General features: G+C 53.7%; 2 protein-coding genes and 1 long non-coding RNA gene across 6 annotated transcripts in view; 1 reads left to right on the top strand and 2 right to left on the bottom strand.

Moving 5' to 3' along the window:
• LOC127034480 (hemoglobin subunit beta) overlaps nucleotides 1–16,899 on the bottom strand; it is a 121,724-nt gene extending 104,825 nt beyond the window's left edge. The window contains exon 1 of one of the 4 annotated variants that reach the window (XM_050924068.1): nucleotides 16,567–16,899. The gene's annotated coding sequence lies outside the window, so the exon portion shown is untranslated. Of the gene's footprint in view, nucleotides 1–12,821; nucleotides 13,043–16,566 lie in introns of those variants that run through there. The other 3 variants (XM_050924647.1, XM_050923465.1, XM_050923826.1) reach the window with 3 other exon arrangements.
• Nucleotides 7,432–12,773, bottom strand: LOC127035527 (hemoglobin subunit beta-like). Its single transcript, XM_050925563.1, has 4 exons — nucleotides 12,600–12,773; nucleotides 9,278–9,420; nucleotides 8,930–9,152; nucleotides 7,432–7,663 (listed from the first exon to the last, which is right to left on the bottom strand). Exons 1-4 carry the CDS (start codon nucleotides 12,672–12,674, stop codon nucleotides 7,535–7,537), a joined length of 570 nt encoding a protein of 189 aa, XP_050781520.1. The 5' UTR covers nucleotides 12,675–12,773; the 3' UTR covers nucleotides 7,432–7,534.
• LOC127040251 (uncharacterized) lies at nucleotides 11,739–14,137 on the top strand. The gene is made up of 2 exons (XR_007771410.1): nucleotides 11,739–12,223; nucleotides 13,615–14,137. It is a non-coding gene; the product is annotated as an uncharacterized LOC127040251 (long non-coding RNA).
• Nucleotides 16,900–18,664: the final 1,765 nt, after the last annotated feature.

The raw sequence follows: 18,664 nt of genomic DNA, 5'->3' as shown, positions 1-18,664 counted from the left end.
GCAGGATACAGGGCGGACATGCTTGTGTTAAACTAGGCACCCAGCTGTGGGCTGCGTCTGCCTCCACCTCCATCCAGCCCCAGACATGGGCCTTGGGTCACCCGAGACACGGTAACTGTGAGCTGATCTAGAGCCAGCGAGAGTCAATGGGAATCTCTCCTGTGGCTGCCCTGCTCCTTAGGTTAGGCTCCGAAGGAGAGGCTGGGCTGTGGGGCAGCCCAGGCAGGGACCAGGCTCTCTGGGGAGATGGCAGCACAGGATCCATTGTGATTCACTTATTTAAACATGTGTAGCTACTTTCAGGGCCTGCTTTTGGGCCAGGTCCTCTGTCCCTTCGCCAGATTACTGTGTGTCTGCGTCGGAGCAGAGAAGAGTGTGCATAATACAGGGGTACGGACACTGCCCCGTCCCCCCTTACCATGGCCTAGCAAGCGCTGAGAGGGGGGCTGCGGACTGGCGATTGCCCCATTGCCTGTCTCTGCGCTATGTTAGCAGGCAGGCATCTGCAGGGGCGAGGGGGAGGGGGTATCTGTCACGGGTGGGTGCAGTGAACTTCCCCCAGGTGTTTTCGTGGGTAGTAAATTGAACATTCAGTGATGTCTTTCTCCAGCTGACCACGCTGGGGCATACATGAAAGAAGGAGCGTTCCCCTCCCAGTCTCAGGGCCTGCTCCCCCCAACACTCATGCCTGCGAGTAACTTTACACAGGAGAACAGCCCCCTGGTGCCTGCGGAAGCAGCAGCAGAGTCTTGCAGCATGACACCTGTGTGGTCTTATGCACTGTCTCATTAAAACATCTCGGGGTGTGTGTGTGTGAGAGAGAGAGAGAGAGTATTTCTATGTGTGTGAGAGAGAGTGTATTCTCTCTGTGTGTGTGTGTGTGTGTGAGAGAGAGAGAGAATATTTCTCTTTGTGTGTGTATATTTCTGTGTGTGTGTATCTCCCTGTGTGTGTGAGAGACAGAGTGTATGTGTGTGTGTGTGTGAGAGAGAGAGAGAGAGAATATTTCTCTTTGTGTGTGTGTATTTCTGTGTGTGTGTATCTCCCTGTGTGTGTGAGAGACAGAGTGTATGTGTGTGTGTGTGAGAGACAGAGTGTATTTCTGTATGTGTATTTCTGTGTGTGGCTCTTTGTGTATGTATTTTTTTGTGTGTGTATTTCCGTGTGTGTGTGAGAGAGAGAGAGAGAGAATTTCTGTGTGTGTACTTCTCTGTGTGTGTATTTCTGTGTGTGTGTATTTCTCTGTGTGTGTGTGTGTATTTCTGTGTGTGTGCTGGTGTATTTCTCTGTGTGTTTAGTTGTGTCAGGCCTGACTACTCCCTGGTAACGCTGCGCTGGATGTTTGCTTTTCAGAGTGCAGGGAATTCTCATTTCCCACAGCCTTTAGAAAAGAAGCCATGAGCTAACCCATTTCCTGGTTATGAAATGTCTAAGCACCCCTGTGCCTGCCCCTGCCCGGGCCCTAAGCGCCGCAGCACACACAGACTAGGGGACAGCAGGGGGACTGCAGGGGATGGTTTTTATTTGACTGTTTGGCCAATGTTATTTCCCTGCAGGGAGCTGTGCCGGGCAGGTGCAGGCTGTCGTCCTCCCATGGGTCCCTCCTTGCAGACGATTTAGTAGCACTTGTGGGTCACCACACGGACCAGCTTTCACCAGGCTGCCTGGCACACAGGAGCTAACACCATCAGGGTGATGATGAGGAGTCAGCCGGGAGCTGGAAGGGAGAAAGCTGAAAATACCCCCCCCCCCCCCGCCTTTAAATCCCTCTCTGTCTCCTTGACTTCGCCCTCCCTCCCAGGCAGGGAAAGGCAAAAATCACACAAGGGCTCAAGCACCTTCTAGATTTGTTCAGGAAGGTGGTGACTCCCCCTGCCCCAGAGCCAGCACAAGAATTAGCCTCTAGTTATCCAAGTATTCGGTGGATGCTGGCAATGGTTTTCTCACAGCCCTGGGGTCTGCCATCACCCTTCCTGTGGGGCGCTCACCGGGATCCTGAAATTCCTCAGTTCCCCTTAGCTCTCTGCCTCGGATCCCACTCATTTCTCCTTTGGGGCCTCTGCTGTCCTTCCCTCTCCAGTGCCAGCTGCGTGAGTCCCTCTTTGATTCTTCCTTCGCCAGCACTGGCTTTCATTTTTCATCCCCCTCCTCTTTCGCCGCACTGGCATTTAACCACCTCCTGGCCCTTGATCTCACCTATCCCTTCCTCTCCTGCCGCCTTTCCTCCTCCACTCATGATTTCTCCCACTCGTTCAACTCCCTCCACCAGCCTTGCCATGCTGCAGGTTCTTACAGTCAGCCTGTCGGCACCCCTGTCCCCACAGATTCCTTCTGCATCCCCGGGCACTGCCCCTGACCCCTTTCATGGGTGGCACGGCAGCCTGTCTTTGGAAGTTCCCCTGAGCCATCTCTCATGGTTTCACTGTTCATCCCGCATTGGCATAGATACGGGAACTGAGCACCTTTGTGCCGGCTGGCGGTAGGGCTGGAGCAGTTCCTGAAGGAAGTCAAAAACCTCTGGGCCTAGGGGTAGATGTTGAGTGGCCTAGGTGGGGAGACATGAGCAGAGACAGGCCCATGGTTAAGCACCGTCCCTGCAGAAACGGCTGCTTCTCCAGAGAAGGAGGCAGCTGGGCGGTGTCGGTGGGAACTGAACATTGAACTGGTGGGAAATCCAGGCCTGGGCATCTGAATGACTTGCCCAGGATTCCGCAACAGAACTTGAGGACTCTCTCCGGAGCCCCAGACTGGTGCATTATCAGGACCTGAGAACGGGAACCTGGATCTGTCTGGGGAGTCAGCGGGCACGTGAGGTGCAGGGGCTGTGTGTTTGTGTCAGTCTGTGTTGCTAATGGCATAGTAAGTTAGTCACTTAAGGCAGCGGCACAATAGGCCTCCTCCAAGCCACATTTCTTAACCCTCTCCTGCCTGTAAGGCAGGTCAGAATCCTTCACCCCTCTGTACTATTGGGGAAACTGAGGCACAGAGCAGGGACGGGAGTTGCACAAGTCCACAGTGGGAGAGTGTGTCAGAGTTGGAATTGGAACTCGGGAGAGCCTGCACTACAGGCCAGAGCCAGGAACTGGAACCAGATGTAGTCTGAATCCCAAAATGCACCTGTGACCTAACCTTCTTCTGTAGCCCTTTGCGGGGAAGCGTGTGTGCAGATATCCTCGGGCAGGGCACCAACTGTACTTCCGAACCCCGGGGCGGCGAGCTGTGGCAATTAACATCACCCCTCCCACCCCCACATATGCTGGAGGGAACGGGCAGGGGTCTTTCAACTGGCCCCTTAGTAACTGGTCTCGTGGCTGGGGGGAAGCAATAGAGACCTCAATTACGGTGAGGCTTTTGAAACACTCTTACATGACTTTCTCCTACGCCAGCTAGGGCTGTGCGGTCACATGGCATTACTGTATGGTGGGTGCACAACCCATTGGATACTGTACTCAAAGAATTGTTGTCACTGCTTCGTTATCCAGCTGGGAGGGCGTATCCAGTGAGGTCCTGCCAGGGTCAGTCGTGGATCCGGTGCTGTTCCACATTTCATAAATGACTTGGCTAAGAGAGTGGAGAGCGCAGCACAGACACCGGGGCAGGCCGGGCTCTGCAGCTGCCCTGCCCCAGGAGCTCGCAGCCCTGCCACCCAGAGCATTACACCAGCGGTGGAGTGAGTGAGCTGAGGCTGCGAGGGAGAGGAGGCAGCAGGGGAGGGGCCGGGGGTGAGCCTCCCGGGGCAGGAGCTCAGGGGTCAGTCAGGAGGGTCCTGCAGGTCGGATGTGGCCCAAGTAGGGTGACCAGATGACACGAACAAAATATCGGGACACATTGGGGGGCAGGTCTGGAGAGCTGCCAAAACAACAACAACAAAAAAGCCGAGCTGGAGCTCCACCAAAGCAAAAAAAAAAAAAAAAAAAGCCCCAAGCCAGAATATCAGGACAAATGGTGTCCCGGCCACACATCTGTTGGGACGCAGGACAAATGACTGAATATCGTGATGATCTCGATTTTATTGGGACGTCTGGTCACCCTAGACCCATGGGCTGTAGTTTACCCACCTCTGGGCTAGGTGGTCGTTCTGCTGAAAATGATCTGGGGCTATAGTGGATCACAAATTAAACGAGTTAACAGCGTGATGCTGTTGCGAAAAAGGCAAATCTCATTCTGGGGTGGATTAACAAGAGTGTTGCCTGTAGGCCAAGGCAGATAATTGGGAGGCTTCGGCTGCATGCTGTGTCCTACTGTGGGCCCCACGCTTTAGAGAAAATGGGGACCATTGGAGAGAGTCCAGAGGAGAGCAACAAAACTGCTCAGAAGTTTGGAAAACCTGACCCATGCGGAAAGGTTGAAAGAACTGGCCCTGTTTAGCTTGGAAAAGAGAGGGCTGAGGGGGGACAGGATAACAGTTTTCAGCTTGTTCTAAAGGGGACCGATCTCTGTGGCCGCTGAAGGCAGGAGTAGAGCGGTCCTGTCACCTCCCGTGACTTGCATGTTATGCCTCTGTCAGTGCAACCTAACATTGCATTTGCTTTGTTTGCAGCAGCATCGCATTGCTGGCTCCTGTTGACATTGTGATCCACCCCGACTCCCAGATCCTTCTCAGCAGCGCTGCTGCCAGCGCCCCTAATGAGGAGCATGTTAATTATGTGTATTACATTGGCTACTAGGGCCCACAGCCAAGAGCAGGGCTGAGCCAGCCCCTGTCCAGAGGTAGAGCAAGGCCTTATCTGCACTAGAAAGCCTTTGCCAGTAGAGCCCCCCTGGTCTGGCTGCATCGGCAACCCCCCCAATAGAGACACAGCTTATACCGGCCAAAGAAAACCTTAGCCAGCATTGCTTGTGCCACTTCCCCACACAAAACAAGCTACCCCAGGGGAAAGCGCTCTTTCACCAGCCTCAATGTGTCTACAACTCTGTTGGTTGGAGCACGATTCTTTTGCTCGTCTAACTGACACAGACCAGGCCGGGCAACGGCCCCTGCTCCAAGGAGCTTGACCTCTAGCTAGGCGGGACCAGGAGGGGGAGAAAAGATGCACAATTTGCAGAGGAAGCTCTAAGGCCCAGCGAGATGAAATGGGCTGCCCAAGGTCCTGGTTAGAGCTGAGGCCAGGCCAGCACCTTCCCCCATGAGTGCAGCCTTCCGCTCTGTGCCAACGACCATTCTGACTGGGAGCACCCTGTGTTCCCTCAGTCCTGCGTTCCTGCTTCGCGGGTAAGGCTGGAAGGGATTGGTAAGAGCAGGGAAACTGAGGCAGATGCCAGACTTGTGTGGCATGTAGGGGAACTGGACATCCCTCAAAACGCAGACCAGCTGTGAGGTGTGAAGCAGGGGTGCTGGACTGGGGTTGCTGAGTCTCTTCATTTTATTGCCCAGTTTGTTGATTTTTGGTGTTTTTCTTCAAGCCCCAGCTCCCAGCATCATTTTGGGCGATGGGGACGGGAGGTATTGAACATTTCAAATTTTATTTAAAAGAAAAATGAGAAATTCCCAGCCTGGCCCTGTTACAGAGAAAATCTGGAGACCGCCAAGCCCCTGAAGGCAAAGGGAAAGAATCCAAAAGAGATTTTTAAAATCTTGTGATTTCGAAGCCAATCCTGTAACTTTGGAGGGCCTGACTCGTGATTCTGGCATGTCAGTGCCAGGTCTGTCTCTCAGCCTGGTCAGTGGGAAGTGGGGGAGGGGAGCATTTGTCATAAACTGCCCAAGCGGAAGTCCTTTGGCTGTTTGCCTTCCAGCTCTGTGATTCAGAGGGAGAGACTGTCCCGTTTGCTGCAACCCCCGTATGTCCCTCCAGTCGTATTCAGGGGCTGTAAAATCCCCAGCCCTACCCAGGGACAGCCAGGCCTCCTGCCACCTCCAGTGCAGAAGGAGGTTAGAGTCAGGGGCTGCTATAGCCACTCTGGGCTGCACAGCTGCTCAGAGACCCCCCGGCGAGGGCTGGCGTAATGTAGAACTCCCTGGAGGGCCTTAGATATTCCAGATGAGGGATCACCTCAGTCTATTACCACCTCGGAGTCCCATGGGCACAACGGTGGCTGAAAGCCAGGCACAACCCACAATCCCAGCCGTCAATTTCCCGGCAGAGAGGCCCATTGGGATCATCTGGCCCACAGTTCCCTATTGGAGGGAATGGCGTCTGTATTCATGTGGGGGTTAGTCCTTATGTTTAGCACCCGAAAGGTGCAGGACACCGTGCACCGGTAAAGGAAGCAGCCATCCCACGGGGACAGCCCACCCTGTGCTGGTGCACCTCAGCGCAGGGCAGAGCCCTGAAGGTCCGAACCTGTGGATGCAGACACAGCTGTGTAACGTGACACATGTGCCTGGCACCGGCTCTCACCAGGAGGTGGTTTCATAGTGTCGCAGGGCTTACGGCCAGACGGGACCAGGAGATCACCCTGCACACATAGAGAATTCCACCATTACTTCTCTACTGAGCCCAGTGACTTGGGCTAGATTAAAGCATTTCAGACCCTCACTGTAGTGTGCCCCAAACAGAGAACAGGATGGACCAAGGAACCCCCCAATGCCCGAGGCCTCCTATAATGGCAGTGAATTGATTGGATGAGCGATACTGAGATGATCTCAGCAGGTCACCCTGTTCCCCAGGCCTTTGGCAAAAATCTCTTCCCCAAGGTCCCTGCCAAAATGACCTAGGTGAAAATTCCTTCTTGACCCCAAATCTGGCATCAGTTGGCCCCTGAGCAGATGAGCCAGACCCACCAGCCAGGCATCTAGAAAGGATTTTCCAGGCCACCTCAGATCACTGGTCCACCCCGTCCAGCTGTGGCTGATCTCTGATGCTTCAGAGATGGGAATCTCCCCCCGAAATGTATCTGGCAAACAGAGTATGGGGGAAGGGGAGAAGACTCCTTCCTGACCTCTTCAGGTGACAGGCTGAAACCCTGAAGCATGAGAATTATAGTCATTGTCTTAGTGCAGAGCTGCAAGTGTTATCAGTTGTTGAGGGAAATGCAAACCATCCTGTTTTCCCCGTGGCCCAGGGAGGGAGGGAACGAATCAGGGACTCACACATCCACAGCCTTCAAGACCAGGTGCCCAGATCTAATTGTGAGTGGATGTGTTTGCTGGCTTGGAATCCAAAGAGGCAAAGGAACAGACAAAGGGCGAGGAACTGGGAATGGTACATGAGGGTCGACTGGATAAATCTAGAAATGGACGTTTTTTAAGAAGTTACAGGTGACTAGAGCTGTCCAGAGAGCGACAACTCCATTTTACAGCCAGTTCAGAGGTTTCTGGTATGACAACGTAATAGCTGGAATGCCAGGAAATCCCAGAAGCAGCACTCTTTAGAGAACAAGAAAGACAAACCAGCAACTGAGCTAAACTCTTTCCCATTTATAAAATCTCCCAGCCTCCATCCCCCAGGATCCCGCACCATGAGCACAGACACACGGACCATGAGCAACTGCAGTGGACGGGTTTTATTCGACTGTTACAGCCATTGGTACCCAAAGGGCATTTCCACGCACACGGGTGCGCCTGGAAAGGAGCAGGGTCCCTGCCAAGGGCTCAGCGGTACTTGTACGAGAGTGCGTGGGCCACCACGCGCACCAGCTTCTGCCAGGCAGCCTGGCAGGCAGGGGTGAACTCCCTCTTGAAGTGGGTGGCCAGGACGATGATGAGGATGTCACCCAGGAGCTGCAGGGGAGAAAGAGGAAAATCTTGCCCTGGTCAGTGGGGTTCTGAACCCCTCCACTTCTCTCTAGCCACTAAGGGCTGCTGCTCAGCGACCATGGTGGTCAGGGAAGGATATAGGGAGATACATGGTGGGGGGCGCGAGAGAGAGAGAGGGTGGTGGATTGATGAAAGGGTGATGGAGTTTCGGGCTCTGAGATTTTATCTGCAATGGCACTGCCAGAAAACTTTCTCCCCAACCCAGAACTTGTTTCATCCATGTGTTCTGCTCTCTTTGCCTCCCCTAGCTCCTGCTCTCTCCCTTCTGTGTCTTTCTGACCTTAACTCCTAGCGTCTTCTCCTCTATTCCTGTGGGGTGACCCCCCTCCCAGCCCCCCAAACCCCTGATTGCAGGGCCAGGCCAGCACAAGGCCTATATGCTACTTAAATCCTCACAATAGGGCTTGAGTGGGACCTACGGGGTGTGCCCTGCAGCAGGGGAATGTCACTCTGACCAGCTCTCTCCTCCCTGGCTCGGACCCCTTTCCTCTTCCACAAAACCTTCCCCTCTTCTGGCCCCCACCCCTTGCCATCCTTCCCCTTGCTCCTACCACCTCCCTCCGGTCCCCGTTGCTCCCCTGACCCCTCCACCCCTTGCCCTCTATGCTGTATCCATCTGTCGCTGGCGTCTTTCCACCTTTCTAATGTCACCTGGTGATCTCCCCTCTCTAGCGCCTCTCTAGCTTCGCTCCTGGCCTGCCCCGTGGTTTCCTCCTGCTGGCCCTTAGCACCTTCCCTCCTCCCTCCCATCAGCCCTCTGCCCAAAGGGGTGGGAAGGGGGGTTGTGCACACAGTGCTGTGGGGCTGGGATCATCATGGGGGAGCAGCACTTTCACTTCCTGGACATCCCACTTAGCACCCACCAAAGGGGCTGGTCCGTCCGAGGGTACCCTTCTCCCCACAGATCCCTCCCCCTAGCCCCCCCATTCACTTCCCTTGGACTACACCCATATCACGCCTCTCTCCCCTCTTCACAGCACGCCACTCCCTCTCTGCATCCCTCCTGACACTGGATCCTGGGCCCAGGCGGTCTCAGCAGATTTCCACCTGCATTACTGGATCCTGCCATCTTCAGAATTATACAGCGTCACTTTCTCTCTCTCACCTGTGGCCCAGTGCCCCTTTGGGAGCTTGCTCACTGGTGGCCTCCTCCATGCCCCAAAGGGAGAACCCCACTCAGCCCTGCCCTATCCTGGGGGATCGAAGAGGGGGACCCAGAGCCCGACTCACCCGGAAGTTCTCGGGATCCACGTGCAGCTTGTTGCAGTGCAGCTCGCTCAGTTTGGCGTACGTGGCCTTGATGTTGTCCAGGTTCTTCACAGCGTCCCCAAAGGAGGTCAGCACCTTCTTGCCGTGGGCACGGACCTTGGGGTTGCCAATGATGGCGGTGGGGCTGGAGAGGTTCCCAAAGGCAGAGAAAAACCTCTGGGTCCAGGGGTAGACGATCAGCAGCCTAGAGAGAGGGAGACAGGAGCAGAGACAGACACAGGGTTACTGCAGCCTCCCTGCAAAAGCAGCAGGTTTGCCAGCCTGGGAAGGGAGGGGACAGTGGGGCAGATGCCATGGGGCTTGGCCTACCTGGCCAGGGCTTCGCCACCGCATTCCTCCACGTTGACCTTGCCCCACAGGCTGGTAATGAGCTGCTTCTCTTCGGCTGTCCAGTGCACCATGGTGACGAGCGAGGGGTCCTTTGCAGATGCAGTTGAAGGAGAAAACTTTTGCTGAGGGGCAGACCCCCAGCGGGGCCTTTATCCTCCAGCCTCTGCTCCTCCCCCTCTCTGTGGACATGGTCATTGGTCAGCCCTGGGGTGGGGTCTGCGCTGGCTGGGGAGAGGCCACTCTGTGTGCGGGGAGGGATCTGCTGAGTCTGGGTCCCAGGGCTAGCTCAATGGACACACTAAATTCAAGCTGTGTGACTCTCCTGCCTTCAGCACACATGCCCACCCGCACCCTTGGGCCCTGTCCACAGGGGGATATTGACCCCTGCAGACAGTGCCAGACAGGACCTGTAAATTGGGGGCAAAGTCGCCCCTGCCCAGAGGGGTGACCCAAACCCCACACACCTCTGAAGTGCCGCTCAAAAGGGCCCAGTGAAGGACCTGGCCCTAGGTGCATTAGGGCAAATCCCAGGGGGCCAGCACTGACCCTGTGGAAAGTCTGCGGGTGGGTATTGTACATGGGATGCTGCTGGCAGGGAGTTGGCTAAGGGATGCGTTCGCCCCTGGAGCAGGTTTCACGGGGTTGATTATCAGAGGGGCAGCCGTGTTAGTCTGGACCTGTAAAAGCAGCAAAGAGTCCTGTGGCACCTTATAGACTAACAGACGTATTGGAGCATGAGCTTTCGTGGGTGAATACCCACTTCATGCTCCAATACATCTGTTAGTCTATAAGGTGCTACAGGACTCTTTGTTGCTTTTAAGGAGTTGATTGTGTGCCATACTAGCAGCACACACATGTGACTGGCCCTGATCCTCTGGCAGAGAGAAAGGCCTGGTGTCGGCTCCCCTGCAGGGTCAATGGGTGCTGGTGACATCAATGGCGAAGTGCCTGTTCACACCAGCAGAGAATCTGGCCCATTGACAGTTTCCAATACAGGGCTGGGGTCTCCATTCCCTTACACCATGTGTAGTGAGAATGGGGCACAAAATCCAGACAGACCAGCGTGATCACATTTTGCACACATGGGACAAAGGTGCAAGTGACGGCCCAGGGGAGGAGAGGGTCAGGCCCATGATTTTGAGTGGTACAATGTATTTTTAGGGGAGAGTGAAAATTTCAGGTGGCCTTCTGCTGCCAGGCTGATTCCCAGGGTGTTTGTGGTGTTTCTCCGGCTTTATCCCAGAGTCAACGAGTGCTGAATATGGTGCCCAGTGAAGACCTCAGGATCTGGCTCTTCATAGAGGTATTTTGGGGGCTACATTTAAAAACACTGGCCCAGACCCTCCTCTGGCACAAATTGACCTAGCTCCACTGAGCTCAGCAGAGCTGCTGAGACTGGAACCTATTTCACCTGGTGTCTGACTTACATTCCTAACAAAGAGGCTGGCACAGGGACCCCTCCATTTTATTTGGGCCCCATGAGCCGGCTCAAGAGGCCCCTTTCAGAGAACAGCTCAGCCCCGTCCCATTGGGCTGATAACTCGCTAGGAGCCGCGGCTGCACATTGCAGATAAATCTACCAAACCGCTGGCCAGAGCTTGCTGGAGTTTTCCAGCTCTGAGGTACACACACTCCTAACCCTCTAAATGGGCCTGCAGGCTTCAGAGGACTATGTTTTTTATAAGACCTGGGAGACAGAGAGTTAAATCATATATAGGCACTTCTCAGCACAACCCCGGACATACACCCCCCTCACCCCGCACCCTCTAAAAGAACTCTAGACTACACCCTGGGCAATGCACTGTGAGAGCCCATCCTTGGCTGGCCATAGGGACCAGACAGCATGACCGGGGGTTTCCATTTGTTATTTCTAGCATCCTGTGATTGCTGCCAGCTCCAACTGAAATCAAAGATCAGCCCAGACATTTGAATCTATTGTTTATTAGACATTTTCCTAACCTGAATTTGAGCTGTCACAGCACTTTAAAGGGCTTCATATCACCCCTCCCCCCCAAAGCTGAATGTTAAAAGCTGCCAGGTAACAGCGTTTTCTCCTGCCTTTGGGTTTAAAAGTTCTAGGAGGGATATGAGGTGAGGGAGACAGAGGGGCGTTTAGGTTCGAATCAGGGCAGAAATGCCCTTTCTGCTCCCAGGCATTTGCTTCTCCCATACACACACAAAGGAGATCAGTAACCATAATAATTGCTCTTATTACTGTCGCAGTGAATCTCTGCAGTGCCCCCAAAACATGCCAGGCAAAGCCACGGCTCCTGTCCTGTCGTGCGCAGAGCCTGAGCTCCAGAGCCCAAGATTCGCTCCAGGAGGGGTCTGGTTCAGTTCTGGGACTGGGGACTCTGTTCAGCGTTCAAACCGCGGTCAGACAAGAACCTGGCTGGTAGCCAAGAGGCTCAGGGCTCCGGGAGGTCTTAGCCTGCTGACCTTTGAAAGCTGGGAGGGGCAGATGGGGCAGATCAGTCCATGATCACCCTGCTCGATACGTTCCCCTGACACCCTGGTACGGGCCACCGTTGGAGACAGGCTTCTGAGCTAGATGGACCCTGGTCTGACTCAGTGTGGCAGCTCTTATGCTCTTAAAATGCAGCAAGGGAGGGGCGTGAGGGGGAAGGGAAGGATGAGGGGCAGCTGTAACATCCTCCAGTTGCTCAGTAAGGCTCTGGTCTATATTGCTGGGTTGGTAACGTGACCATTCCTCCCCTCCCCATCTCATGAGCCAGGTGACATTCCGGAGGGGACCTTGGCAAACAGGGCTGGGGAGAGAACTGCACAAGCACCAGGGACCTACACACACACATTTCTCCCCACCCCTAATGCTCACAGCCTGTGGCTACCGCCATTAGCCATGTCTGCAGGATGGCCTGACTGGGCCCCGTGCTGGCCTTGGCGGAGGAAGGCACATGCTGGAAGGTAATAACACACTTAAATGCTTTCCTGAATCGGGGCACCTGTGAGTTGCTGGGTGCCCGGTAGAGATGGGAGCAGAGGGCACCTGCAGGGTCCAGCTGCTTGGCTCAGTGATACATGTGCAGCCTCGCTGACAATTTCCTTCCAAGGGTGCCTAGAGCCGGGCTGATTGTAGCTTGTTCATGGCTGTCTCTGGAGGAAATTCACCTGTGTGCGGAGACCTGGCTATACCTCCATAGCTACATAAGGCCTCTGTCCCTCTACGGGCTCCTTAACCTCTTAACAGAGTGACACTGGTAATGCTGGGATAATCCAGGGGGGAACCAGCAGGTCATGTCACAGCCATGTATAGCTGTGTATATAGCCAGAGTAGACTCACATCAAATCTGCTGTCCACTCTCACCGCCAGGGCTCTGCGGCTCTGTCTAGACCAGCGCTCATGTCCTGTTCTCATTCAGTTGCCAGGTAATCCGAGCTAACCAGCACGACTAGAAGTGCTAGGCGTCTCCACACTCTGCGTGACCCGCACACCTCTGGGTGTGGTGTTCTCCCAGCCAGTGGCACCGAGACCACTAGCGAGAGATTAACGAGTGTGCTCCACTGCCTAGCTAACAAGTCGCTGGCTTTTAGCTCATGCCATAGAGGCCCATGCACAAAGCTCCAGAGGTCCCAGGTTCAATCCCCCCTGCCAAAGACCAAGGTCTGTCCGTGTTACATCTGCATGTGGTTGTTCCAGGACTCAGCTGTAGCTCACCCTGGGCTGCAGTCCTGTGCCCTGGCTTCATAGCAGAGCCCTGCAAAATGTGTGCAATGGAGCCTGCTGCTGGTCCCACACCAGTCTGCTCCAGTACAGAATAACACAACTGGAGAAGCAACAGGCAACACCGAACAATCACAATTTCAATTAATTTTCTGCTGCCAAGGCGTTTTCTTTTTAGTTACTAACTTGTGCCATTACAAAGAAGTGGCATTGTTCAGGGTGCAGTTTATATTGTTGGGAGGGGGGGATTACAGGGAAGGGGGACAGACAGAAAAGTGAAAGGCCTGTGGCAGAGTTAGAGCTGAATTGGATCTGCCTTACAGCAAGTGTGCAGAGAGGTTTCGTTCTCAACCATTGCCCCAAGCCCGCTGTTCTCTCCACTAGGCTGATCACACCGTATTTTTTGCTCAGCAATAAGGCAGGAGGAAGTATAATGTTTGCAGTTAAAGTTCAAAACACATGGGACTCAATGTAACTCTCAGTTCCAGCCCCCTGTAGGCAGCTGGGCTGCAGAGGTGCCACTGAGAGCAGAACACAGCCCACAATTGTCGGTACCGACGCACGGCACGGGAGCGACATTCTTTGAGCACAAAGTCTGACTTGTCATGTGATGCTTTTTCCTTGTTCTTCAAAGCGCCAGGCCAGCCCCGTGCTGTCACTGAAGCCCAGAGAGTGCTGAGGACTTTACTAATCCCACGTCAGAGACATTTGCTTGGCTGTTTTCACCCCAGGGGATACCAGAGCTATGAAACTGCCACTGTCCTTAATAACCAATGGGCCGAACAGACACCAATGAATCCTCAGAAGAGCAATGTGCAGGCCCCATCCTGCACCCTCCTACCTACCACTGAAGGCAACAGAAGCCCTGGGTTGCTTCTATTTAGGTATCTAACTTCAGGCACTCAACTTGGACAACTGTGGCCTGAGCCCCTATTCAGCCACCTAAACACATGGCTTGATTTTCACCTACAGCTCCCACTGACTATGAACCCGGGGCCCCCACGAGAAACACCTACGGAAGCTCTGACTTGACCGCATGTGTGAATTCCTGGGCCACAGGGGCTCCCCAGGCTGTGCTCAGACCTAACTCAAATTCCCTTCAACGTGTCAAACACCTGACTAGGCTGAGAACTGATCCCTCGGCAAGTTTAAATAAAGAGCCGGACGTGCTCTCGGGGGTAGCTTTTGGGTTTAATAAATGAAGCCACTTTTGTGTTACCCGTGGGGCTGATTTCCGCCTGCCTGGCACCTTGTGTCGGCATTTCCACCTACGCAAAGGGTGTAAAAAGCCTTTACTCTTCAGCTAGGACAGCGTTTTGCATTCTGCACAAGCGGGAATGATGAGACAAGGTACAAGTAGGGGGCACAGGCCTGTGGGATTCCACCAGCGATCTCATCTTTGGGCTGAGAACCAGCAGAACTAAATGTCCGCTGAATTGTTTGTTTTTTTTCTTCAGTGCTTGGAAATCTACTAAAACTAGCTCAGGCCAAGCTCTGAGCTGTCCTGGGGACCAACTGGCTAAGCAGCAGTTCTGCAGAAAAAGACCAGGAGATTACAGTGGACAAGAAGCTGGATATGAGTCAGCAGTGTGCTCGCATTGCCAAGAAGGCTAATGGCATATTGGGTTGTATTACTAGGAGCATTGCCAGCAGATCGAGAGACTTGATCATTCCCCTCTATTCGGCATTGGTGAGGCCACGCCTGGAGTACTGTGTCCAGTTTTGATCCTCCTACTACAGAAGGGATGTGGACAAATTGGAGAGAGTCCAGCGGAGGGCAACAAAAATGATCAGGGGCTGGGGCACATGACTTATGAGGAGAGGCTGATGGAATTGGGCTTGTTTATTCTGCAGAAGAGAAGAATGAGGGGGGATGGAGCTTGTCTGTTCTCCGTGGTGACAGATGACAGGACAAGGAGCAATGGTCTCAAGTTGCAGTGGGGGAGGTCTAGGTTGGATATTAGGAAACACTATTTCACTAGGAGGTTGGCGAAGCACTGGAATGGGTTACCTAGGGAGGTGGTGGAATCTCCTTCCTTAGAGGTTTTTAAGGTCAGGCTTGACAAAGCCCTGGCTGGGATGATTTAGTTAGGGTTGGTTTTGCTTTGAGCAGGGGATTGGATTAAATACCTCCTGAGGTCTCTTCCAGCCCTAATATTCGAGGATTCGATGATTCTAAGATGACAAAATGCTTGGAACCCAGACAGGATTTTCCTTCTCTAACATGTCTGAGGAAAGGCTTCTTCTTTTCAGCATGGTGCAGCTATATCGGGCCAGATTCTCAGCTGGTTCAACTTACCCCATATCCCTCCTGCCCCGTTTGTCATTGCCATGTCTGTGGCATACAGCAAAGCAGCCTCCTTTCAGCCTGACTTTAGCAACACAGACAAACTATCAGCTGCAAAGAGCCCTGGAACACGCCCTGAAGTCTTGGCCATGGGGTGCACTTTCTCCTGGCTGCCTCCCTATCTCCCTGGAGCAGCTCGACAGGGCTACACACCCAGAGAGTGCGAACCCCATTCCGCCCTAACTGGCTGCTTCGATAAAGGTGCCGGGACAAGATGCACGACAGCCCTCGGAGATACTCCATGGCGCAGCCTGTTTGTTTGCTCGGGGGCTTCACAAGCCAGCAGAGCTCAGCTTCGCCTGCAGACAGGCTACCCACTGCAGGCTGGGGCCATTTCCTGGGGGTCCTACTTCCTTGATTCCAGCTGTATTACATCAGTCTAGATATGGGGTGGCACAGGGGGAAAAGGAGTCCTGTTATTTCCCTGGTCTCTGGATTCTTCAGACACAGCAAGTCCTGCATCTTGGCAGGGGCTTAGACTAGGGGACCCCTGTGGTCCCTTCTGGCCCTGTGGCTCTATGGTTCTAGTCTGTTGGTGGTGAATGGAGGGCAGATGGACAAGGCTAGACAGGTAGGCTCGAAGGGGCTCGTTCACCATGGCCTTGCAGCACTGACACCAGTGAAAGGTGAGGGTACGACATTACCAGATGAGAAGGACTGGGTCTGAGGCTCATTTACCCCGAGGTCCCTTTTCACTGGTGATGTCCAGACACGTCCATATTAGAGACCCTAAAGGCAGAGCAGCATAAAGGGGCCATGATGTAAGTGAGCACCAGGGCTCTGGGACTTGGCACTCACTTTGCACAGGTGCACCAGGAGCACATGATGGAGAAGGCAGACTGAATCCCAGCCCGGCTTCCCTGTGGGAGAGTCTAGCACCCTTTATCAGATGCAGAGCTCCCAGGCACTGAGCAATGCCCCATAATTGCGGGCTGCCTGCTCTGGGCACTTTCCCATGAACCAGGAGCTTAAATCTTTTCCTGAGCAGTGTCCTTCGGCCCTACCATGAGCTGCCCTTTGCTCGATAAAGCCACCTTTCCCCACAGCAGGCTGAGCTGTGTCCACCAGTGGGACGGGTTCTATCCTGGGAGGCTGAGGAAGCTGCAGTGCTGAGTCTGGGGAGGGCTTTGGGGTTGGTTTCTGGGATCCTGGGCACCTAACAAGGGGCGCAATATGATTGGGTGCTATAACACTCAGCATTGCAACAGATAAGTACCTCTGTGAATCTAGGCCACATACCTTCACGCTTCAGAGCACCAGCCCACGTCTAACCCCTGGGGGCCAGGAATCATTTCCTTTTCAGGTAGCCAGCCCATAATTCCCTACTGCAGGATTGTTGGCTACTGCTCTGGAGCAGCTGGCTCTGGCACCCGTCAGAAACAGGGTGTGGGGTAAAAGGGCCCCTGGTCTCACCCGGTTTGGTGATTCCTAGGTGGCTATGTATAACTGCTGCCGATGCCCTCTGGGAGATTGGGTCCAAAGCCGCTGTCACTGACACTGCTGTCAATCCAGAGTAACATCAAGAGAGAGCAGTGGAGTTACTCTGGATCAGCCCCAGTGGAAATGAGAACTAGCGTTTCCTCCTAATCTCTAAACACAAACATTAACTGCACTGACCCAATTTCCATCAATGCTCTGAAAGGCTGCATCTGGCCTTTTGTGTTTGGAGTTTCTCAGAAGGCAAAGGGTAAACCCAATTCCCTGCCTGTGTGACCCTGGTTCATTGCTAATTGAATTGTCTGACCATGGATTGTATCTGCGATGATCTCTTTGTTTAATCTGCTCCTGAATACAGCTTCTTTGCAGAAGGAAGCCCTGACTGATTAAGGAAACTCTGCAATCCACCGAACAGGCATTTGAGAGTGGTGTCTGGCCTTGAAACGCACATCACACCGACTGGGAGTCCCAGGGTCTCATCCTGATAGCATTCGGAATATCCTTGTCCAACTCTCAGGTTTTCTAAACTCCGGGTGTAGGCCTTCACATGAAATCTTCATAACCTCTGGGGCTAGATCCCCTGGACAGGCTAAGCTGCACCTCCAGAAGGTCTGATACAGACTGGGGACCAACTGGCTAAGCAGCAGTTCTGCAGAAAAGGATCTGGGGATTACAGTGGACAAGAAGCTGGATATGAGTCAGCAGTGTGCCCTTGTTGCCAAGAAGGCTAACAGCATATTGGGCTGTGTTAGTAGGAGCATTGCTAGCAGATCGAGGGACATGATCATTCTCCTCTATTTGGCACCTGGAGTATTATGTCCAGTTTTGGTCCCCTCGCTACAGAAGGGATATGGACAAATTGGAGAGAGTCCAGCGGAGGGCAACAAAAATGATTAGAGGCCTGGGGCACATGACTTACAAGAGGAGGCTGAGGGAACTGGGGTTATTTAGTCTGCAGAAGACAAAAGTGAGGGGGGATTTGATAGCAGCCTTCAAATATCTGAAAGGGGAGTTCCAAAGAGGATGGAGCTCGGCTGTTCTCAGTGGTGGCAGATGACAGAACAAGGAGCAATGGTCTCTAGTTGCAGTGGGGGGGGTCTAGATTGGATATTAGGAAACACTATTTTACTAGGAGGGTGATGAAGCACTGGAATGGGATCCCTAGGGAAGTGGTAGAATCTCCTTCTTTAGAGGTTTTTAAGGCCTGACTTGACAAAGCCCTGTCTGGGATGATTTAGTTGGTGTTGATCCTGCTTTGAGCAGGGGGTTGGACTAGATACCTCCTGAGGTCTCTTTCAGACCTAATATTCTATGATTCTGTGATGGATGGGAGATTTTAGCCATCTGTGTTGTCTCTAGATCTTGGGTGAAACTGGGGAATGGCCTGAAGGTTGCTCGCTTTTATACCCAGCTGCCCACGGCCCCAAAGGATAGTTCTGACTGCTGGGAAGAGCTAGATCCCAGAAGGTCCCCTTTCTCCCCAGAACCCACACTATGCGAATCTCTGTGTCCCCACTTAAGCTGAGGTTGGGCACAGAATCTGGCCCACAGACTCCATCCTGCATAAAGCCAGATGGTCACCTTGTCCTGAGACTTTGAGAAAGAGACCGGGAGAGAATGTCACTCTGGAGCTAATGCCTCTGGCTGAGGAGACTCAGTTTGGACCGTTCCAGTGATGCCCACGACTCACTCCTCCTTCTGCACTGGGATATTTTATTTATTCCTGCTCTTTGTTTGCAAGAGGTTGGGCTGGAGGCACGCTGGCTCCACTTTCCCCAGCCACTCTGCCCAGCGCAGCGTGTCGGTGCAGCGTGCCATGACTTTGCAAACGCTGGCTCCCCGATCTGCTGAGTCATGCCCTCCCCCCAAACACACCGCCCAGGTTAGCAGGCTGCCCGGC

This window comes from Gopherus flavomarginatus, chromosome 1, assembly GCF_025201925.1.
Source record: "Gopherus flavomarginatus isolate rGopFla2 chromosome 1, rGopFla2.mat.asm, whole genome shotgun sequence".
In the NCBI taxonomy this organism is placed as follows: domain Eukaryota; kingdom Metazoa; phylum Chordata; order Testudines; family Testudinidae; genus Gopherus; species Gopherus flavomarginatus.
The sequence above is the reverse complement of the archived record's forward strand: the minus strand, read 5'-3'. Positions and strand labels throughout refer to the sequence as shown.